General features: G+C 36.5%; 1 protein-coding gene across 6 annotated transcripts in view; it reads right to left on the bottom strand.

The window, feature by feature from the left end:
* The window catches only part of mcph1 (microcephalin 1), a 58,800-nt gene that overhangs the window by 33,555 nt on the left and 875 nt on the right, over window positions 1–24,370 (bottom strand). For 2 of the 6 annotated variants that reach the window (XM_088609561.1, XM_088609560.1), the window contains exons 2-14: window positions 20,460–20,522; window positions 19,394–19,470; window positions 18,787–18,878; window positions 17,493–17,611; window positions 16,233–16,305; window positions 15,413–15,527; window positions 15,185–15,319; window positions 14,700–14,789; window positions 13,470–14,183; window positions 11,199–11,311; window positions 4,449–4,486; window positions 3,445–3,607; window positions 84–161 (exon numbers count right to left, since the gene is read on the bottom strand). In XM_088609561.1, coding sequence (XP_088465687.1) covers window positions 84–161; window positions 3,445–3,607; window positions 4,449–4,486; window positions 11,199–11,311; window positions 13,470–14,183; window positions 14,700–14,789; window positions 15,185–15,319; window positions 15,413–15,527; window positions 16,233–16,305; window positions 17,493–17,611; window positions 18,787–18,878; window positions 19,394–19,430 — 1,767 coding nt within the window. In that variant the 5' untranslated portion in view covers window positions 19,431–19,470; window positions 20,460–20,522. Of the gene's footprint in view, window positions 1–83; window positions 162–3,444; window positions 3,608–4,448; window positions 4,487–11,198; window positions 11,312–13,469; window positions 14,184–14,699; window positions 14,790–15,184; window positions 15,320–15,412; window positions 15,528–16,221; window positions 16,306–17,492; window positions 17,612–18,786; window positions 18,879–19,393; window positions 19,471–20,459; window positions 20,523–21,520; window positions 21,553–22,800; window positions 22,878–24,370 lie in introns of those variants that run through there. The other 4 variants (XM_088609557.1, XM_088609558.1, XM_088609562.1 and 1 more) reach the window with 4 other exon arrangements.

Below are 24,370 nucleotides of genomic sequence, written 5' to 3'. Positions count from 1 at the left end.
CGTTAACAGTGGGCGTGATAATAGAAGGAAAATGGTCCCATTCCAATGCAGGGAGATGGCTTTTCTGACAAAGGTATACTTACAGGAGCAGCAGGGAACTGATCTGACAGCTCATATGGTTCCTCTGGTATCCACTGTCCACGTTCCAGACACCACAGGATCTATCAGAGACAACAATAATGTACTTAGCTTTTGGGGAAAGATGAGGAAAGAAGTCAAACATACGCAGCATACCAGGATGATGGCCTTGGATGAAAGATGCTCCTTGGGTAAAAGGAACACTTCTAGGAGTCTTTTCCAGGCCCTTGCAGAGTGAAAGGATCCAAATAGAAAGGTAACATAAAACACAAGGCAGCTGAAGATCCAACCAGAAAGCAGAGAGGTCAAATAAAAAGCCACCAGAGCACTGGACAAAATTGTACAGGGTGAAATGAAATATTCTCAAGTCTAAAAAAACTGTAACATTATCTCCAGACTGCTGACAGACTCCCTCAGCAGTTCCTCTGCTTCCCCCATTGCCCAAGCTGGGTTTCGAGACATGCACCACACCACAGCAAAACGTCACCAGATTATCTACTTTAAAGTATACGCATGCTCATCTAAAAGAAATCATCTCAAACACTGAGTCCTCAGTTCTTTATAAAAAATTCTCCACGCTTACTTACTCCACAAAGATAATTGCAGGCTTGATGACGAATTTGCAGTATAATGATATTGCGCATAGCCTCAAACAGGAACATCATTTCAGTGCAAACTTATTTACACAACATTAGGAGTAACTTTTGTGGTATATGCAGTATTTATATAGGAGTCATAATGTGTTCTTACTGTTCACCCTGGACGGTACAGTGAATTGTGAAACTGCTGGGAATTGATGTTGGATGAGGAAAATGTATACTACCACTATCCAAGCATGCTAGTGAAATATGGGGATTGGACGCCTGTGACTTAAGTTCTGAAAGTTTGATTTCTACATGAATCCATTCAATGCAATTTAACAGTAACATAATAATCAATTACGTACATTCATATAAAGTGTCACAGGGCTGGCCTGGGCTATACACCTATCACGGCCAGTAGCATATGCTCTCTATATTATTTTAGGTGTCTTAAGAGGTCTGTCTTCACTCTATTTCATGGTTCCAACACTCTCTAGGATCCTAAATCTCTTACGTTTTTTCCCTTCCAGGAATGAATGATCAGACATCTTTCTTGCTGGTCCTCCCAGGTCTATTTTCATACAAGCACCAAGACTCAGATCATCTCAACTCACACACCTAGACACTAGGTATACCAGATCAAGCAGTAGTTGCTCCAACACACCTCTTCTCTCATCTAGACGCTTAAACCTTAAACAATGTTATATTAATTTTGACATACACCTCCATTTACCACACTCTAAAAACCAAAATACCTTAGACAGTGTGATCTTCACCCCAATGCACACCTTCTCACATCACAGACTAGATCACAGAATATCATTTTCAACTCCTCCCCCTCTGCAGTTCTCTCTCTACCTCAGGCTTCTTCCAGCTGATCCTGTTTGGCCAGGTATGCTGCTCCATAATCAACCCTGGTGTTCCTGACATGGCAGCAGTCAGGCTCGATACCATGTTCCCTTTGCCTCAGTCTACCTGTCTGTTAGCAGCTCTTGGGCCACAGTGAGATCTTACGATTCAAGTGCTGTGCTGTCTAGACTTCCATGGTAAGAAGGTGCACCACTACTTGCCAGGCAGTGCCCTACTTGTACTTGTGCCAACACTTCCTGTCAGCCTTGTTAAAGTGAGCCACAAGCAGTGTGCCCCTACACGACTGGGCCTGCTACACAGTCATCTTGACAACAGGCCTGTCCGCTACCTGGAACTACCCTGCTTAGAGTTTGCATCCACTCTTCTTCCCTCCTAGAGCTTAGATGCAGACTGAATCCTTTTCCGTCTCAGCTGGACATTTTATTTTCTAACTATCCTCAAAGGAGTGGCCAATTCCACAGAGGGCCTATCCAAACTTTTCTTTTACCTCATGTGGAATTCCATTCACCACAAGTAACATAGCAGAGGTACTAAAGTCCTTTGCTATAACATTTTAGATTTGATTGACCAAAATATGTACAAATATCAAAATACTAGGAACAGCTATCACGTAGCATTATTTATTTGAGGTATTTTGTATTTTTTGGTATTTTACAAAAAAAAATACCTCCCTCTGAATTGCAATTAATAGTCAGTGTCTTCACTAGATGACAATTTAGCAATAGTCACTAGCCTTTGAGTATGGCATGTTTCTTGTAGATTTATTATTGACATCTCACACAGTGCAGTGTTTAGTTTTGGAAATTCTAGTTCAAAGGAGTGAGCTCCACTTACTGACCCACCAAACTAATAACACAACTTATTAGCACATCCTAGCAAAGCTGTCAGCTTAGTTCAAGACGAAAACTTTCTACCTTGTGGCATTTCAAGGGAGGCATTAGCTTTACTTAAGCCTTTTGCTGAGCACAAGAGACAACGCACAGTATGGAAGACTTAGAGGGCCTGCAGGAGGACATGTTTCTGATAATGCTGGAAAACGATAACATCAGAATACAAATGCAGTTGGCATTATAATCTTAAAGACTCATTACGCATGACCTACCACAAACCAAGTTATCCTTGTAAGAAAGTAATTAAAGACAATTTTGCTCAGAATTTTCAATGGTCTTTTATTCTTTTTAATCTTACAAGCTGTGCAGTAAAAAAGCCCTTTAAAGTAAAGTACACTGTATTTACGTTTTTTGTAAACTGCACAGTCTCTTAAATCAGGAAACCAATGTACTTTGCCCTGAAATTACTGTTAAAAAAAAGATTATATCAGCCTCAAGTGTTTACTCGTTCGGTTATCTAAATCAATCTCATTTAAAAAAAAATCATTCTATATTTAATCTGTAGGAAGCAAAACAAACATTTTAAAGTCAATGGCCTCTGTGATTCCCTGTGCACTGAATAATCTCACCTGTACCACAAAATGCAAGCTTTCTCTAACCACTGTAAATCTAGTTTTAAATGCCAAATTCATAAAGTGAAATAAAACTAATTTAATTTTAATTAATTTATTTGATGTGATTTTATTAAAGTGACGTAACAGTGTACTGAAGTAGTTGCACATTTCACAAACACTACGTCCTAAAGCAGGGGGATCCAGTTCTTGGTGCTGGAGGGCTGGTGTTGTCTGCAGGTTTTCCACAGTATGCAGAAGCTGTAGAGCTCCATCTTAGTGCCCAGCTAAGCCAGCAATGAACTGGTTTAGCTTGTTGAGTGCCGAGTTGGAATGAACACCAGCAGAGAGACAGGTTTCCCGCAGGACCAGTATAGGACAGCCCTGTCATAAAATACCAGTGTGCTACTATGGATATTTTCCCCAAAGTCTAAATCCTTTTGAATAACCAGTAACTTTGCTCAGCGTACATACCCATTCAAAAGACAGGATCCAGCAGCCTCTGGCTATCCCAAGCAAAACATTCAAAGTACGCCGGGGATTGCCAGTCACCACATGAGTAGTGCTTTCACACACAGTGTCCGTGAAAGAGAAGCCTCCCAGCTTGTTCACGACTTGAATGACTACATTCTGCTTGCTGTAACACACAAATTCACAACAGCCGTTACAGTTTCAGCCGTAGGCAGGGTTATTAAATCATACTGATACACAATATATTATTTGTCCAGTCAGCTTTATTTTTGGCCAACATTTTGGCTTCAGAGACTGAGAGAGCTGTAACAGACCTAATACAAATTTCTAGTTTCAACCAGCTTTTGAGAATGAAAAATCTTTTTAGTTGTCAAATCAATACTTCCCTTAATATATGTCCTTCCGGATTGTCTCCGTGTAGAATTTCTTAATAAACTGAACTTGCACATTACAAAGGCCTGTACAAGACATTATAGAGCTCCTTTGCAGACACTGATTATTCAAACATAAATCTGTAGGTAGTTCTTTGTTGAATTTTTGCCCCAGTGTAGGAGAATCCTCAAGTGCATTGAGCTCACATTTTTAGTGTATGCTCACATTGTCTGTTTATATACTTATATATTTTAAACACTCAATATGAGCAGTCTGAGTCACATATAATAAACGAAGCCTTTAATGTATCTGTTACCACAATCACTTCCTACTGGCAACTTGTTCTGTGCCAGTCTCCACCAAAGGACACAAAGCTCAAGCTCAGCTCCCCAAATCTAAAGGCAGTTGACTACCACAGTGTAATAAATGTAAAATCCCTTTATATTTTTCATACAAATCAGAGATCGGAGGAAAAAGAGACGTTGCCTAAATTTTTTTCATACAATTAAAGAAGTAAAACCACTTCTAAACTCCTGCAAAATAAAACGAAGCCTGTTAAGCAGACATTATGTAAAGAGTTATCTTAAAAGTTTTTCTTATAGTATCGATACAAAAGTGGATAATACAATACTTACTCACTAGGCATGCTTGTCATCACTAATGTTCTTGTCACCTGAAAGACCAAGAAAATGCAGTTTGTTCACATAAAAACATAACTTTTATGTTAAATAAATCTGCAGAATAATGAAAAAATTAAATGAACATAGGAATATACTACAGCAATAGCACTGCAATTATATCCCCTTTCAAATGTCTTTGAGTCCTAAACATCACTGATACATTTATATATATTTATGGCAGCACTTTGTCAATAAGTCACTGACAGTAGGATTACCCAAGTATTGGTGCACACCTGGCTGAGGACCACTTGGGTTGATCGTCCTCGGGGTGCCCAGGTGTCCTCAGCTAGCTGTGCAACACTGGAGGGAGTGATCACCTCATTACTGCTCCACAGAAGCTGATTTTCCGATGACTTTGCTTTGGGTGAGCCCAACAGCAAACTGACCTGCCGTGAATGTAACTATGGGTTTCACGAACTGTGAAAATTCTTTAACTCCTGATGGTGTACTGGATTTCTGTTTCTGAGGTGCGATTGTCAGCTGAGATATTTCAGAACATCCACACTTCCATTATCAGAAAGCTGCTTGTTTTTCTTTTTACATTATATGTTAAACTATAACTATATTCACCCAAAAAAGGTCAGAGAGAAAGAAAGACACTTTGAGATCCTTTTGGCTGAAAAGTGCTTTATAAATGCTAAAAAGTTGTACAAACTAAAATATGTTAGGTGAAAATAGAGATACAAGCTCAATTATGGCATTTAGCATATGAGTATATAAAGTCCCAGCAGAAAAGCTGCATCCTGCCTGAAGTATGGCAAGCTTGTCTTAAGAGTAGAACGGTTAAGAACACTAATATCCTCTGAAATGCTTAAATTTCACTGTAAATGGGTACGTGCAGGACACCTCCCTAATTACACAACCCACGATCATTAGCAACATTTCTCAGAGGCTGTTCCTGAGACACACACAGAGCTTTTCCTCTTGGAGAAACAGTGAGAGCCTCCTGTCTCCCCACAGGATACTGAGGCAAAGGACTCACGTAAGTGACTGAAAACAACACATTGTTATGAAGTTAATCACACTGCAACCAAATCTTACATGCCCTGTTATAAATATATAGAGCAACTGTCAATAATTTCACCCAGCTGCTGCTGTGTAACAGTTTTGGCAACTAAATATTTTACTCCCCACTACACTGTAGTGGATAAAGAGGTTAGAAAATGGATGGAGGGATAGTTTACCCTTATGACCCAACAGAGACTCCTTCCCAATAACACTACAGACTCCATCAGTGCGAATCACAGTCCTTTGGGTCTCTGTTCACCAACTCAGTGTTACAGACTGCTTTAAACAGGTTCTCTGATGAAGCACTTAAGCTTAAACCCATAACATTTCAGTGTGCAAAATATTTATGGGAAGAAAAAATGTGCCTCTGCAAAGCATTGCTTAAAACCTCAAACTTCATACCATGATGCCAGCAAACCGTACAAAAGCATTCTTTTTTGCCCAAATTAGCCTTTCAACCAAGAATCTTAAAATGTAGTATTTGCTTATTCTTCTTTTCTAAAAAGCTCTAAGTTGGTGAAATGTTTATCTATGTCTCCTTTGAAAACTGGAACCGATTCTCTGCCACAACACGAGTCTTTCTTTAGCTGTTAAGCCATAGACTGACCAATCACTCATCACAGTGAAAACAAAAAGAACATGCAAAAAATTAGTACCGTTACATCAAATGTAGGAAAAAAAAACATCTTAATTTAATCAAAGAAGAATAATAAAATTAACACTGCCAGGCAGTTGTGGGTTACTGTGGTAAACCTCCAATAGACCTCTCTTTCCAATTTGGGCTTGAAGGAATGCTTTCAAAAGTCTGCCCTATTATTAGACACGTGTCCTGAAAAGTGCCTACTTTGCAAGGGTATTTGTAAACAGTCTTCACAATCAGACTAGCTTTTGTAAAAATAATCAAAAGCAAAAAAAAAATGTAGTGGTGCACTTTTTTGCAGCATTGAAAATAGGACTTTTCTTTTGGTGCTGTAATGGCTTAGCTTGCAAGGACAGACAAGCACAGACTGCTGTCCATGGAAAAAAACACAAAAGTATTAAGTGAACCCGAAACAGAGAATTTGTGTGAACTGTTGCATGATTTGCTTTCAACAATGTCTTAATACAAATGAAGGAAATTCTTGGGTGTATGACACACTCTCTTGGAGGCTAAGTCACGCAGAGCAAGATGACTCAGGCCACTATTTGAGACCAATGCAGGGCCATTTCCAATAACGCACTTGTATCAAGAATTTCTTATTGGTGGATCTGATCTCACTGGTAACACGTAAGTATGATCTTATCAGGAAATTCAAAGTCACATTAATCTGCTGTTAGCATTTGATTTAACTATGTCTTCAATCCATTATGAACAAAGTAAAGTAAAGCAAAGTAAAACTGAATTACTGGTATAAAATGTAAAGGAAATTATGACATGCCTCGATTATCACTGAACTGTTAAATGTCCTTAATGTTCCCAGTCTTACAGACAAGGAGGCTGTCTTTCTGATTCCCTGTGGACACAGGAAATCTATGTTTTTCACATAACCTACTTTACAGTACAGTCTTCAATCACACTTGGACCAGTATATGGAAAACTCCCTCTTTCTGCTGGGAGAGATTCATATTCACAACATTTTTTCATCAGAAAAAACATGAAATTAAAGACAAACCATTAAGTGTCAGAAGGCCAAAAAATGTTTATTTTAAATCAATCTGTATGCTTCATCAACTGTAACAGTAAAATTCAAATAAAAAGATCCACCTGGTAAAGTTTTTAACTAAACAATGGTTTGAATAAACTTTATTTTCAGCATAAACAATATCTAATTTTCCCAGTAAACCAAAGCAAAATGGTCATAAAAGATAAAAGAAATATTTTTTGTTATACAATACCCGAAAATATAATAAAAAACAAAAATGTAACAGTATATTTAACATGAATCAGAAAATCTAATTCTCCAGTTTGGTTTTTACAACCAACGTGAGTAAAGAAATTTGTTGGATATTTTGTTAATGCACCACATAAAGTAGTACTATAGTCTGTGGGAATTGTAGAAGGAACTGGGTAAGCTGCAGTTAAAAATCATGAAAGACTATGAACATGTAATTTGCTTAATAAATAAAGTTCAAATCCGTTTAATTACTTATGACTTCATTTTGCACTTTGACCTGATGGAATTTTAACTCAGGATGTCCTGGGTGAAAGTAAAGATGACTAAGTCTAAACAGCATTCCAGATGTCACTTTTTCATGAGTATCGGACACAGTGTGTCAAAAGAGATCATAACGGTTCAATCTAGAGAAAAATGCTGTGGTTAAATGAATAATAATCTTGAAATCACATTATCTCTCAGTTTAAACACTAAAAATGTGGAAAAGATTTTTTTTAACTCAATTCCATTATTTTACAGAAATACCTTTCTCGTTCAATATACAACATTCTGTTTTAACACATAAAAATCATAAGTAATATGACTATTTAATGGTAACAAAAATGGGCAATAAGAAAATGAATGTCTTGCTCAACAACGAAAAACAGGAATTCACTGATCCAACATCTTTTTCATAATTAAAACAGTATATAGTATATATTAACTGGCATTGACTTTTAAAACAAAAGAAAAGGGATTAACAAAATAAAAAAATAATGTAATTTCCTCTTACAAATATCATGCTAAAGGGTTCTTAACATTATTTTTATTTTCTAATTCCAAGTAATACATTAGAAGTTTATAATACATTGCAAATCAATGTTTCACCAACTAGCTGACCTATCAAATCCTTTTACTTGACCAAAGCGTAGTCATATCACTAACGGTATAGCCATCAATCAATTTTTGTTCTCATACGTTAGATCTTTGCAATAGAAACAGTTCTTTAAAAGGAAATATTTTCTTTCACGTTTCATTAGATATACATGTAACATGTTTGAATAGCGGTTCTAATAGATTATAGAAATTTTAAATACAAATATTGTTTACATCTAATGCTGATTACAGACTAACTTTCTAATGTTAACCATCTTAAACTGCTGTGATTTTAGTTTTCTGCCTTTTAAGCTAAACCAACTTATTTTCATTATCACCTCCTTCCTTGTGATCGAACTTAATGATGCCACTTCTGTTAGGCCCTGTCATGTTATAACTTCGGCTCCAGGGCCCACTTTGTAAGTGGTGCTGCACACAGACATGCTCATAAGTGGTTTAAAGGAATCTGACTGCTGTGATCGAGAATGACAGAACATACCAGATTTTCCCCCCATACCAGGGGGGGAGAGGAGATAGATGCAATTACATTTTCAAGGGAAATGAACAGCAATTATCTTAATTACAATAAAAAATTAAAAAGAAGACTGAACTTCTAGGAAAAGATGGAATTGGTAGAACGCTCAATCTGAAATAATTGTGAAAATGTTTCCATTGCTAATCAGATAAAATTCTGCAGCGCAGCCTTTTATCAAGAACTGTACTGGTTCGTTAATGTTAATTGACCCAGCTGAATGTAATCTAACCTCTGAACTGTAAAAACAAAGCACCACAATCCCAATGTGCCATACTGTATAGAAAAATAAATAGGCTTCCATTGCACTGTATCACCTACCAGTTCTTCTTCAGAACCACAGCCGCCACCAAACATTAGAACCTAATGCTTTAACAAAAATATATAATTAACTGAACAATAAAATAACACAAACACTGCTGGATAATGCCCATGTCTAAAGTTCATTTGAAGCACTTTGAATACTATAACTAGCGGATTATAATAATGACACTGTGAACACTTGGAACCTGAGAATTCTGAACAGTAAATCTTCAGAGTGCACCTAAGGCTTTTTTCTTCATTGCACATGGGAACGTTTTGCATAACTTCTGCCTACATATGTGTATATTTATCTGCATCATCCTCAGACATTTATATGTCTCATGCTTCGCTGTGATTTTGTTAACAAGAAGCAACAATTAAAAGCCAAGCTAGTTTGCTTCTTCATTCCTGTTTCCAATAAAACTGCACCCTACCGCCATGTGAGGCTTTGCCCTCATCCTGGATAATCCCATGGCTGACTGACGCCACTGCAGTTTCTCTCACTTCTCATTCATCCCATTTCAAATCCAAACCTTAGATTTAATTGTTGTTTTATCACTCTTGTTGGGACATCTGCTCGTGCATATACTGTATCTGCGCCAGTTATTTTCAGCTGCTGTTGTAAGGCTGATAATGCAACACTTTTTCAGAGGTCTTGTTTTTTCCATGTGCTTCAAATTAACATGTTTTGTTATGAGATATGAAAATGAAAGTTACTTCCTGAACAACGGTCAGAGACTGATGAAAGCCATTTGCGGCAAAGAAGGAGCTCAAGTTCTGTTCAGCCTGACAGAACACCAAAGAGGGCACAGCTTCTGCTACACGGCCAGGTGCGCTTTAGTGGTTAAATAGCAGAACAATGCAGCTGCTTAACATCTCCTACAGCTCACAGAAAGGAAGACAGACTGCACTTTCTAGCCAGCTAATGTGCGTCACACATCACACACTATATGGCCATTTGAGGCTTTAATTGAAGGCAAGAAATGACAACTGCAAAATGACAAACTACAAATTATTCAAAAAACAAAATTCAACAAAAATGTTTTGCAATTTGCACTTGTTTTGCAGTCAACACCATCTAGTCAACATTTAACATTTGCATTTTGTATCTTGTTTTCATAGCTTATCTGTTAAACAGCATACAACAATTAAAATAAAACTTCCCAATATCAATAGGCAACTTCCCAATATGTGATGACTTGGGAGAGCAAGCTGTCTCATAGGAGTAGCGATAACCCAAAACCTCTTGTGCATTTAACAGAAAATGGATTGTCATTTAAAGTGTGGTCAGAGATGTTCAACATTTATGATAAATGTAGAATGATTTTCAAATTTTAAATAATAGTATACAATTCATTGCCATAATAGTTATTCACATGAGTACAGCTTCCAAAACAAATCAGAGCACTAATGTAGCACTAACTAAGGCAGGTGTGCACACTCAAAGCAACAGTCTATTTGTCTGTAGTCTAAGCCGTTTAAGTTTTTTCACTTCCTTTGAAGCTTTATAATATCCATGAGAAATGGCAGGACACATCTACTGGTTGTTAAATTTTATTTATTGACCACTTATGAAGAGGAAAAAAAGGCAGGCAAGAGGAATCGGAAATTTAATGAAACCTATTTCAATTTTTACTGCGAGTAAAGATCATGTTTTCCGGTTAGGCTATCACTTTTATTCTGATTCATATTCCCTGTGTAGATATTTTCATGCCATTTTATGTTTACACATTCCAAACTACAGTCTGCATTGGTTTCATTTAGATAAAAAACATGCATGTATATAAACAAGCCTGAGCTGTGAGTCATTCGGTTATTTTTCTTAGTCTTTCTACAGTACATTTTAGCTACATAATTTGTCATGTAACAATCAAACTAACAAAATACACAAGAGATTGAATTACCTGAAGGAAAAGCCATGAAACCTCAAACTCTCAAATGGCATTGCAGGCAGGCTTACACATTTGTAAAACCAAATTATACTGAAAAATTCCATTCTTGAAGAGCACTTCTCCAACTTTAACTGCGACACAAAAAGTTAACAAAAAAGACTTGGGGGAAAAAACACAGTACCTATCGATAATAAGAGCAACACCCAACTGTATCAACGAACATAGGACTTAAAATGGTTACCTTTATCTTTTGTTCCATTTTCAATTTCTTCTCATTGCATCTGTGTGTCTGGTTCTTATACATTTCAAAACTGTTGACACTTTGATCACCAGCTGAACTTTTACTTCCACACCCTAAAACCAAGGCCATTTAAAAAAAGTGCATTAGTGGAAAAAAAAAAAACATGTTACCCCAAAACCTAATGACAAAAAATAACAGGTGCACTGAAACTGTGGCATACATGCATACACCATCCTGCAGACAGTGCACATGATACCTCAGCTCACTCTCAAGTGCACGTTTTAACTGTATTTGGGCACATTTGAGTTAAAATATTTGCAACATACATTTTTACATGGCAGATCACACTGATAAGAACAGCATAGTTCAAATACCAGAGAATTATTTAAAACGTATACATATATAACATTTTGATAAAAAGCAGAAACTGTTTAACGTCTAAAATTGGCAATAAGCCCAGATTTGTACTACTATACATTTCTCATACCAGCAGACAGTGGTGCCAATGTGAGAATTAACACACTAAGTGCTTTTTTTATTCCAGCCGGTCTTTTTACTCTCTTTTGTTCAGAAGTTACAAAACAGAACCTTCAACAATGTCAGCAGGACCAATTCAAAGGAATAACCAGCTTTTTAAATCAAGATTCCAATGACTGAATTTGTTCTGTGATGCAGTCCTCCTGTGATTTCTCCTTCGCTGGAAATGTGAGACTGTCACAACTCCCTCAAACTTAATTTAACTAAAATATTGTACCACTATCTGTTTGCTACTTTTTCATTTTTTCCTTTCGATTCATCTGCTATTTCAGGAGACTTAAATCAATATTTCTTTTTTGATTTTTTTTCTGAGGGATGCAAAAGAGAAATAAACATTCACAAAGAAATAAAATTTATTAGCAATATATTAAAGAGTAAACATCAAGATTAAAAGGGAATTGTCAAATAAATGTGCATTTTTACACATCTTTCACAGCTCATCTATGATAAAAAAAAATAAAAGCATGAATTCATTCAAGTTTCCTGAGAAGTATTTCTGGATTACTGTCTTTTTCAGAAACAGGTTTGCTCACTATAATAGGAAAGTTAATTAGAAAAGAAAATTCCTGAACTATAAAGTTAAAAACTGGATGAATAAAAAAAACTCACAAATGTATTCAAGTAATAATGGCATAACTAATTCTGAGAAGTTATAAAAGACTTCCAACAAGTCATGCAGGCTACACAAGCATATAGCCCTGGCAATTAGGAGACAAATTCTGATGCAAGAAATTGTATATGGCTAAGTGATCTTATCTTATTCTAACTGTATGAGTATAAATTAAGAAATTAGACCAACTATTCCCCAAGTGCTAGTGCACAAGCGAGACAGTAGTGCCAGACATAGGGCTGGAATTAGTCACACAGGGGGACTCCAGTGTTCTTCCGACCGGATGGGATTGGATGCAACTGCAGTGACATAGGCAACAGACTTGCACCTCCTCCAATAAGCAGCAACTCTCCTATCAGGCACTGTGGAGCTCACAGCATGTCTAATTACAGATGTCTCAGCAGGTGGGAGAACTCAATGAGCATTTCTGTGTCCCATTTTCACCAGAGAGAGTAATGATTAAACAATTGGCAATTCAAACATATCTAGATATAACAAAAAACAGTGAGAGAGCACGCAAAACATAATTAGTGCTGTACATGGCTCAATATTACTGTTAACTTACATCTTCATTTACTACTTTTTTCATGTTCTTATTCCATTGTACAGAACACTTTCTCCATAAATTCCTTATTTCAGTTTATATTCTTAATTACTTTTATATGCGTGTGTTCTGAAAACCACTGCCAATTTGTGGATACTGGGAACAGTTGGCGTAATTGGCAGTGGGGACATACTTCAAAGAAGCAAACAGTGCTTCAACAGTGAGCATTACTGCTCTTTGAGAGCGACAATCTAATAGGTTAATAAATCACCTTAAATCTTCAGCAGCACAAGACCTCAGGAACAGGTTAATTTAGTTTCATTAAAGCCTGAGTCAACCAATTTAACCTACCTGTCCAGTCTGAAGCGGTTGATGAATTAAAGAGATCTACAAAATCCTACAGATTGTTGCTCTTGAGGACTAGACACATTACAAAGGCATTCAATAATCTCTCAAGTGATCTCTGTCAGAAGGTGGGTATTTTCTGCTCACAGTGGGATTCTGAAGGTTTCCACAAGAACTCTTTTGTTGGAACCTTAATCACTGCTAAGACTACACCTTTTCTTGCTGTTTATTGTACCTGTTGTATTTTCCTCGTCTGATCTCTTTCTCTTCCCCGGGGGCTGCTCCAGTACAAACTGAGGAAAAGAAATCGACCGAGATGACAAATTTCCTAAGGAAGACCGTCTTATGCAGGGGTCATGTTTCCGAACATTAGCAGAATAGAAATAGTCCTCATACTCCAGTTCATCCTTGGATGGTGAGCAACCTAAAGATTTGCTTGGAGTCTTCATGACAGAATTGATAGATCCCTTTTTTTGTTGGCCAGAGGTTTTCACGAATGTAGAGTATTCCTGGGGTGATACTACAGATATATTGTTATCTGTCGTTTCTTTTTTGCATGTAAGCTTATTTGTGCAAACATCTACAGCAGTAGAACAATTCACTACAGAGTTCAATTTGCTACCATTGTCGTTTTCTTCCATGTTCAGAGATACTCTACGGTTGCTTTCTTCAATCGATTTCTGCCTTTTGTCTTCTTCACTGGGCTTTCCATCACATGTATCCTTGTTTGAAAAGGCTGTACTTTTTGGCTGTGACTTTACTCTGGCCGAGTGTCTTTTAGGCTTCTTTATTGGAGGTGAACAAGTAATATTTCTCTCCTGTGATTCATCATTACTTTCAATGCCCGCATTAGAAGTGGGTGTTTTTTTTGGCAATTCTTTCTCATTCTTTTTTAAAGAACCACCAAACAGGTCACCAAAAGAAGAGTTCAAATCAGCACTTTCTTCCCCTGTAAACAAACAGGGAAAAGAATATGGGTAATCAATCGATGAGACTCATATTTACAAACCTAGACATTTTGCATAAGCAACTTTTAATTCTTTTTCTTAATCTGACGAACCCAGAACGTAACTTAAATGGATTATTACATTTATATACCACTGTAAAATGTGATTATGTTCAACACAGGCTATATAATACTCAGTTAAGTGAATTTGAAATGACCTTTGTTAGTTTGTTTTCATAAAGAAGTGGCTACCAGCTTACTGATTCACACACAATTGTCAAGATGTCAACAATTATTGTAATGCTTGCACGTAATTCTGCTTCAGATGTTTAAAAAGTTTGCAGTAGCACGTCTGGGTAATACTGTAAGGATATACAGAAATATATTATCCAATAATATAAATGATAATGGAAAATGGCCACTACAGTACATCACCTTAACATCAAACCCTCACAACCTAACAATAGTGCAGCATAAATAACACAGTAGCAAAGAAAACACTTAATCTTTTATAATTACCTAGGTTTTGGAAAAAAGAACTTGATGGAGAATTTCCAATGGATGGTCTATGGGAAGACTGTGATGAGCCGGACTCGATCATCTGTGAGGCTAAGAGAACACTGTGGTTAGTTGTGCTGCAGAACATGGGTATGGAGAAACACAAAGTCAAGGAATGATAAACACCTGGAAAAACATTTACATACATACAAAATAGCAATACTCCTTGCGCCCAGCTAAGATTCAAAAATAATATATAGACATTATGCACACACATGAAAAGTGTAGTAAAACAAATTTAACAATTGATCAATAGTATTACAATCCAGAAATGAAAACAGCCGAAACAGGTTGGATTTAATACCGGGCTCATCAGTCTCATATAGTTAACACTGAAACAAAGATGGAAACATAGCATCCTTTTCACAGCTTTAGTAAAAACTGATTGCATCATCTTGGTCTAATATGGCGATGTCCAATATCGAACATCTAAACGTGAAAATTACCAGTGGGGGATAGGTTCTCTCTTTTTTGTTTCATCTCGTCTAGCCGTTTTGCCATGGAATCTGCCCTCTTTACAAGCGTAGGGTTGTACACAAGTGTGCCTTCTTCATCAAAGATCATGGATGGAAAACTAGTGGCTGCAACACACACAAGTTAAACACAAAAAAGCTTTATTAAAGATGCACAACCACTCCATGGTTAGGCTGGTTTCTGACAGATTACTGCATTACCAATAGGCGATTTAGGAAGATTCAGGTCTTTTATCATTCTGTCGAGCTTCCTCTGCATTCGCTTGTCATTTTGAGGGGTCCTGACTTTTTTGTCCGTCGGTTGCATGCATCGATGCTTCAAAAGCAAAAAAGAGAAACATTGCAATCTTGAGAAATGAAGAATGTCCCTCATACAGTACAGTCAGCTTTGCATGCAACTTGTTTTCTTATTTCCACAGTCATTGAACATTCGTATAACAAAAATATATTTTCAGTGAAGCAGTACAGAAGTATGTTAGGAAAAAAAGCGTATTCTTATTTAGTGCTACCTAGATTTTAAGCAAAGGAAAGCATTTTACAAAGAAATTTAGTTCTTAAGATGCAAATCATTTTGTGCAAGTTCTTCTGGCACAATCTCATCATTTATCTCAATATTTTGTCTTGCTCAAAGATCTGTTCAAAACTTTTTTTCCATGTAGAGGTCACTTTAGAAACTCCAACAATGTTCTGCAGAATAATTAAGAGCACAAAATGTCTTATACTTCCCGTAAAAGCCCTGGATAATATATCTTATGGCACTCTGCTTGTCTTGCTGTTGGACTCCTGCAAGTGCTTGATGACAATACACAGTCTTTTTATATTTCAAACTCCAGTCTTTCTGCACTGCATACACGAGTTCTTGGCAGCACAAGGCAAATTAAAAATGGGTCAAAATTATCTAATTTTTTCATTAGATAATTTAATTTGATCATACTTAGAAGTGTACCAAAAAAGGCTTGAACTAGAAGACAAATAATGCAGAATATTAAAATAATACTCATATTTCTTACAGGATATTTACCGTTCTTTTGTTGAACTCATCCCACACAGCAGGGTACAAACTCTCATCAGCACGTTGACCACTTTCTTTACAGCTGCAAAAAAAAAGACCTTTAATTAAATGTAAAGTATTTTAAAGCTGTAAAAATGTTTATGATTTTCCCTGTCGAAACTTAAAAATAATTGGCTTTTTTAGATGTTTACCTAAATGTATCTAAAGTACAATAAAATACATTAATTTATTCCATACAAAAAATAACCTTTTGTCAAAGGATTATAGGTGTGTGGAACAAGCTACATATCCAAGGATGAAGGCAAAACCCTGGCTTCTTTCAAGAAACAGTGGCATAAGATCTTTGGATCTATTAGTTACTACAAAACAGGCTCAAAAGGGCCAAAAACCTTGTCCCATTTGAAACCTAATATTATGCAATCAGGGCCACCTTGTGTTTACAGGTGGAAATGCATGGAAACTGCTACTAATTGTCACATGTCCTTCATTTTGCACTGCATTTAATAAAGCTGTAAATCACCTGCAATGAATTTCACATTTATAAAGCACTTATGAAATGGTACATATCTGAATTTGCAAGTTACAAGTGTAAATATACAGTACTTTATGTATGAACATGCCTTGTGTTTCTTCCATTTAAATTTGGTAGGTAGTGAAAATCCAGGTATTGTTTGAGATTTGAATCTTCTAACCCAGTTCTCTTCTCACCACCTGGGTAATGATGATCTACTTGAGAACTGTTTCAAAAACTGTAAGTGTAGGTGTGAGTTTCTGCCTCAGGTCATAAAGGCATTTAAAGCCAATTAAAATAATGCTTAATCTAGTCACTTTACAGATAGTATTTTTCCAAAAACATTTAAAAAATCATTTAAAAATATTATTTTTATTGCATTAACGTATTGTGACTGGTGCATTGTGACCCCCAAGAGCCACATACAAAAATAAACCAGTTCGAGAAATCGTCACTCATACACTCGCACACTTTCATTTTACAGATCTGAAGGGAGTAAATGTATCGTTACAACTCAAAATATTATTTACTATTAATGATCAACTATAACCCAAAAAGACACAAGTGGCCAATAATCTGTGCATATGCATGTGTGCTCTGCAAGTGGATTTGTTGGACTTCTTTTGCTTTATGCTTCAACATTTAAAAACAAAAGACAAGCTTTTGATCTTAGCTTCTTCTTTTAATAACTTTTCTGAAGTTCTTCCATGCCAATTATTGGCATTCTCATTGTGCCATTAATATTTTGCCAGATTTACCTCTCCACCCAAAGAACTGAAACAAGCTTCACACCAGTCTTTTTCGCTTTTTGCCATGTCTTCTGATGACCATCTTTGAAAACTACATGCGTTACTTGTTTGTTAAAGGTTTTTGTTACCTGTAATGGCAAAACAATATGGTTAGGAGATTTTAATAGTACTATGGCAAGGAAATTCTTTTTTTTTATTATTTTAATGTTCACCGAAACTCAAGTGAAAAAGTATTGAAAAATAACATCTAAATCAGAATTAAAGTGAAACTTAACTTCACAAAATACATTGGTCATAAGCATAAGTCTGGACGATTTCACATCATTTCATAAACATTTGATTAAAAAACCAAAAACAAATGTTTTTATAGGGCATGATGAAATGCGCAAGCAAAGTACCTTAAGAAAACATTCAGCTATTAAAGTCAATTGGTAAGCTAACCTTGGGGACTGGTATGAATTCTTTGTGTGGCCAGTGAGCAAAAAACTTTTGTTGAATGCAATTAATGTGATAAAATCCTAAATCCAAAATAACCCTATAACCCTGAATATTATTATTATTATTATTATTATTATTATTATTATTATTATTATTAATAATAATAATAATAATATTTAAGCAAATCAGGATAGATGTATTTGCAGGGCTTTCTTACACTATTGCAAATGGAGATGAGATGCTGGATAAGAGGTTTAAACAAGCAATTTAAGGTACATTCTTTCGAACAGGAGTTCCCTACCCTGCCCCTGGAGGCCCAGAGGCTTTTACACAACTGAATCCTTAAATGACTTCAAAACAGAATTCATTTTTGCCATCTTTCAGAAAGCAGGTCTGGCCATACAGACCTCACTGCGAACTCACTGCACACTGTGACTGGGAATCCTTATATACTCTAGCAGGACAGAACTGGCCAAGTGTTGGCCAAGGTTTCACATAGAAAAGTGACCTTTTTCAGGTGGAGATCGTCTTTTTGAGCGAGTTTTTCAATCAAGCAACGTGGTAGTTCAATTAAGGGTTCAGTGAAATAAAGAAATTGATAGGAACACTAACCACTTTAGACTAAAAGTGTTTTGCTCCACTACTTTAAGGGTATCTAATATGTAAATATCAAAATGAGCCTTCCTTTAAGGTACATTGGGACATAACTGGTGGGTGAATTTTAATAATGTTTCCATTATTATAAATATTGAACTAAAGTTTAAATCAAATTAATATTGACTTGAATCCTTATTTTTTCTTACTTTAAAAATGGTAAAAAAAATACTGTAAAAATCCTTTAACCAAAGAAAAAAAAATCACTTACCACTGCTCCCATATCCATTAACTGCAGAGCAAACGTTTTGGAATAATTTTCATTCTTACTGGACGACCATACGTCAACAAAGGCAACAACATCTAAAAAAATAGCATTAAGCACTGTCAGGCAGGCACACTGCATGAAATAAATAAAATTTAAAAAATGCTTCCTGCTAAAACTACTCTAAATTAACATTTTTAAAGTGAATGTCATAGTCAGTAAGCTTATTTCACTAACAAGCTAAGCTGTTTATGAGCTGAAAGATTACTCTGTGTGGAGCTGTAAACAATAAAGTAAATATGTTTGGCTATTAAATCTGGTTAATGAATAAATAATGTAGTTCGTTTGCTGTAATGTTGTATACATACTCAAGTGACCCATGAACGTATGACAAGTTCACATTTAATTTCTAAAATAAATTAAATTAAAAATGCTTAACCTTTTTTTTTTACACTGTGGAGCATTTCAACAACCTCATTATAAATGTTTTTCTCTACTCGTTGAAAATGTCCATCAAATCTAAAATGCTAATACTTATAAACCCTCCAGTTTCATAAATGTAAATGTTTCTGACACATTACAGGGTGCAGGCAGCATCAAATTAAAACGGTACCTTTGAGGATAGCAGCACCATTGTGGTTTCCAGTCATTGTTCAGTGAAGGCAAGACTCTTAAAAACAGTTTTAAAACCTGCAAAATGATTTTTGTTATTCTCAGACTGTTATGTTAAGACAAATTGCTGTAAAGGTAATATTTCTAAAAACAAAAAACAACAGATGTAACTGAGGGTGTATAAACACCATCAGCCAGTTTAAGACAGTAGCTCTCAGAAAGGAACAAAAATGATGAAGAAAAAACAATCTCAGTGTTTAGTTGACAAGAGCCTGGTGTGTCCTCTGACTGAAAGGTACAGTGGCACGTACCAGACTTGAACATCATGTGTAACTCTGCTCTCATGGAAGGCAGGGGTCAAACTCGAGGCAATTATGCCTCTTGACAATTCCTAACCTGTACTCTGCTGCAATAAACACCATTTTAAGCGCATTTGCACTCTTCAGTTTACATCTTCAGAAGGGAACTACAGGTCTAAAAATACTCTTATAATACTACAAGTATTCTGTAAAGTTTCTACACATCCCGCAGGGCATCAGATCAGATGCCCTCAACATTCATATCAGGTCTCACAGTCTGCAAGACATCCACAGCCTCCAGGTACATTAGATTTGTACATGCAGGTACAGTATGAGGAATTACAATACTACATCGATTGTCTACCTTCTCTGTCTGAAAAAATTCAAGGTTAGAAAACCTTTAATCAAACTAACTCACTATGGGTGTCTTCTGTGTTTCAATGTACCTTACAAAACATGTAAAAATTGAGGTATAATGAATAAACATAAAAATAAAGATGAAAATATAAATAAAGAGGTATGTCAATAGTTGCTCTTAGCAGTATTTGTTGATTTGACCTCCATGTTATTCAGTTGAATCTATTCACTGCATGGATAACTTCAGTGCTAAATAACACCAGCTGCTTGTGCAACTGAAAATCCAACCTAGCAGCCCAGGCAAAATGGGCAGACCCAAGGGATATGTCCTTCATTTTAAAAACTGGCGCTTGATTTTTAAGTGGCACCATGTCAGAAGATGGCATATGTGTAAGAAAACAAAAACCTAACTGTTCAGATGGTCCTTTCAGAACAAATGCATGCTGATGTCTCCTGGTGATGCTAACAATTGATCTGCAAAAGACAAGAACAAAAATGAAATATTAAAGAACTTAAGCATGGAACTGGCTTTTGGGCTATCTAAATGCATCAAACAGCTGGCAATGAAGGCAGGAGAGAAACAAAAATCTTCCATTAATTCAATTTTTTTCTTTTATTAAGACCATGCTGAGAATGCCTGAAAACAGGATGTCAGGCAAAACAGATGACTACCTTCAATTTAGCCTGCAATGAGTTGAGGGATTACATTTGCATCAAAATGAAAAGTTATGAATTACAGCCTTCAGCAATGACTTCTCCAAAGAACTCTGCTTGGAATCCTGGTGGATGCTGTTAACAGGTTAGGGAGCAATATTATTCAGATGAACACAGAAACATCATTTGAAAAGGTGTGTAACTGGGGAATCTAGTAAATGAAATTTGCCTTTTTCAACTTCTTTCTGTGGTTCAGTTATTGTTAATGTTCAATAAGATCTTGATTGCATCAACAAGTCATATTTTCATGAATCGAATTTAGATGTTTTCAGTGGCACAGGAAGGTTTACTGTACTAAAATGATGGAACTGTTATAATATTCTAGTTTAATCTCATCAGATCTCAGTAGCTCAGACTAGACCCAGTTGATACTGGAACGTGAAACCATTTTTCCTCTGGACCAGAACTGTTAAACCAATGCCCCAGTATGGTGAAAGAAATTACTGTTCTGTAAGGGTGCTATCGTTTGGATGAAACATTAAACCTGAAAAAAACCAGATCCCAGTGCACTGTTAATAAGCAGTAGGGGAGTTTGTTATATTATTATATTCTGGGTGTCCACAATCTGGCCTAAGTCAAGATCCCCTTTACTTCAATTGGTGAATTAGTTTCTCACTCTCTACCCAATCTGTTATGTGCAGAATGGCTGCTATGTCTCACCTAAACAGAGATCTTCACTTCAGTACTGGATGAAGTGGCTCCACTCATATTCAGGAAGCAATTTAAAATCCTATTGTCAGAACACAGTATGCACTTACTCTGCCTTGTTAATTGTGCTCCTGTGTTTTTTCCCCTCTCATTCTTCTACATAAACAAAAATATGACTAAAAAAAACAACAACAAATGAATGATATCTCAAAAGTTTAAAAAGAGAGTTGCAGAACAAATTTAATTTTAGCTACAGCAGTAATGCCATCTTCAAAATTATTTCAATGCAATAAACCGCAATTTCCATAACTAATATTGTGAGATCACTTAACTGTACATCTTAACGGTCACATTTTTAATTATGTAATCATATACAGTTTGTCACGAGTGTTAACATTTCTAAATCAGAAGCGTGTGCATATACCTATCTCAAGCAATAGATAAATCAATAAGGTTAGTCAAAAGCACAGAACTAGTCAATCAAATTAAACGGAGCACATGGGAATGATAAGGCTTAGTTTAAAAACTTGCCAATTGACAAAATGTATACTAACAATTATATAGTGTAAAAACAGCACTTTCAGCACATAAAAAAAAAACAATCTCAATGTATCCGCTTTGCCCTTGCATTTACTCTTCAAAGATTTTTCCCCTGCAGATCTTAATGTTTAAAACACAAAGACGCATACGAACTAACGGAGAAAAAACGATCAGTGTCTTTCAATCCAAGAATCGCCCTCGACATATCGCCCTGTGTTTTCCCCGAGTAAACTGCTAACTCCACTTAAAAAAATCTTGCAGATCAGAAACAAACAGTCGTGTGGCAACCTATAATTAAAGTTCCATAGGAGATATTTTTAACCTACACGAGGCAAGAAACTGAACAGACTGTCATGAATTTATACAGCATATTTGTGCAGGAAAATAGCATTCCGGAGGAATGTAACAATTCTTGCAATCTTTCTGCTTCCACACAGGGAATTTCCAGACTCGGAGAGAATAAGCAGATATAATGTATCACACTGATGCACATTGTTTACAGTATCGAGCTCAGTCGCGGATGCCTTCTGGCAACATTGTATCCCTTTAAAAGGCTGTGAGGTTTAAAGCTGTAATCTAAACTTACTCTGCACGCAAGCGCCACTGAAGGACATTTACAGGATCATATCAATTTGCCAAAAGGCAAAAATATTTTTAACGCTAAAGCAGTCACTGTAACAAACACCGCCGAGGACTGCAGTACAAGCCATGAGGGATCCTTCGTCTTTATTTACAACAGTGCAACTTAAAAGCTCCACCTTGTAAAAACCCAAAAAGAGAAAAGACGAAATTTCCTTTGCAAAATAAAAGAGCAAATCCCACTTTTTCTAAAGATCAATGAACACCTTACCCAGTGCGGCAGACGGAAAACGTACACTTCCCAGTCTACAGTCTTTTCAAATATGGCGGTTACGGGCCGCAGAGCGGAATTGTGGGAACGTTTGGACGTTCGACGTCTTTATTGGATGGCGCGACTGGTGGCGTCACGAACTCCTGGCTCCTGGCTGGGGGAGCTCTCAAGACCCATGCAACAGGGCTTCCGGTCTGACATACAATAACACTTAGGCACAGTACATGATTGTTGGACTACAAATACTGCCACTATCGTAAGGGTAAAAGCAGAATGTGCAAGCAACACGCATCCACCAGACCAGATCCATGGCGTGTGAAGTATTCATTTCACTACTAGACTTGAGCTGAAGTGTTTCTCTCCAGGCAGTATCCTGGTACCTCAGGGACACCTCATGGGTCTAGGATTAGCACTGAGGATGAAAAATCTTTTAGGGAAGAGAAGAATTTAGACAGGCCTCAGGCTATATTTCGGATTTAGACAAGAAGAGCGATTCCAAAGGGTTTAAGACGATAGGATTAGAGGTAACATCAATGTTAAGAGCCTATGCATTACAGTAAAAAAAGCTCGAGGTTTTTTAAAGCCATTTAAAGCTCCAGCTTCATTTCAGAAATGAGAAGGAGCTAGGGTTGCAATAACAATCCTAAGCTGTTTTAAGTCTAAAGTAATGAAATATGGTGCACAGAATTATTTTGCAGGTCCAGTATACATGATTTTGCTTTGAGTATTTAGAAAACAGTATTTAGAAAAATATTAATCATTTTATTTATGTTGCTCTTTGTAAATGTTAATTGAACTTGTGAAGGTATAATGTATTATATTATTTAATTGTTATGAATTGTGTGTTTTGTACTGTTGTGTATCTGTATTTTCCCATTTGCTTTTTTTATTTTTCATGTCTGTGGATTATTAAACATTTTCAATTTCTTGTTAATGTAATCTATAAATGCCTTGCAATGATTCGGCATGATGTCCGATTTCAGACAACAGTGCCTCTGTAATGTATGGGAAAGAGAGATTAACTCAGTTACTAAAAATGATGCCTATATGATTTTTCATATATATTTCACATATATAAACCTGTGTTCTGAATAAATGGAACAAATATAATGGCCTTGAACAGGGTGCGAATTATATCTTGGCATTAGGGGGAGCTCACCCCTGGTTGGGGGGACGCATCACGTGTGAAAGAGATTTCTTCAAAAACTCATCAAAACCCACGTTACTAAGGCTCCCTCTCAGGCAACTGTAAATTGATTCCGCGTCTGTGCCATCCGTCAGCTCTGTGATGTCCAAAACTACAATTCACGTCCACTTTCCCACTCACATCGCATCTCATGTATAGGATGACATAAGGAACAAGTAATAGGTTTATTCCATGCTGAAAAAAAGACGAAAGAAAACGCAACGTTTCGGCCGTGGAGCCTTCTTCAGGTGACAGCTGAACACACCTGAAGAAGGCTCCACGGCCGAAACGTTATTTTCTTTCTTCTTTTTTTTCAGCATGGAATAAACGTATTACTTGTTCCTTTGCAGCCTACGCATGCTGACGCAGCTCCCCACCTGAAGT

Source organism: Lepisosteus platostomus, chromosome 17, assembly GCF_059453375.1.
Source record: "Lepisosteus platostomus isolate fLepPlt1 chromosome 17, fLepPlt1.hap1, whole genome shotgun sequence".
In the NCBI taxonomy this organism is placed as follows: Eukaryota; Metazoa; Chordata; class Actinopteri; order Semionotiformes; family Lepisosteidae; genus Lepisosteus; species Lepisosteus platostomus.
The sequence above is the reverse complement of the archived record's forward strand: the minus strand, read 5'-3'. Positions and strand labels throughout refer to the sequence as shown.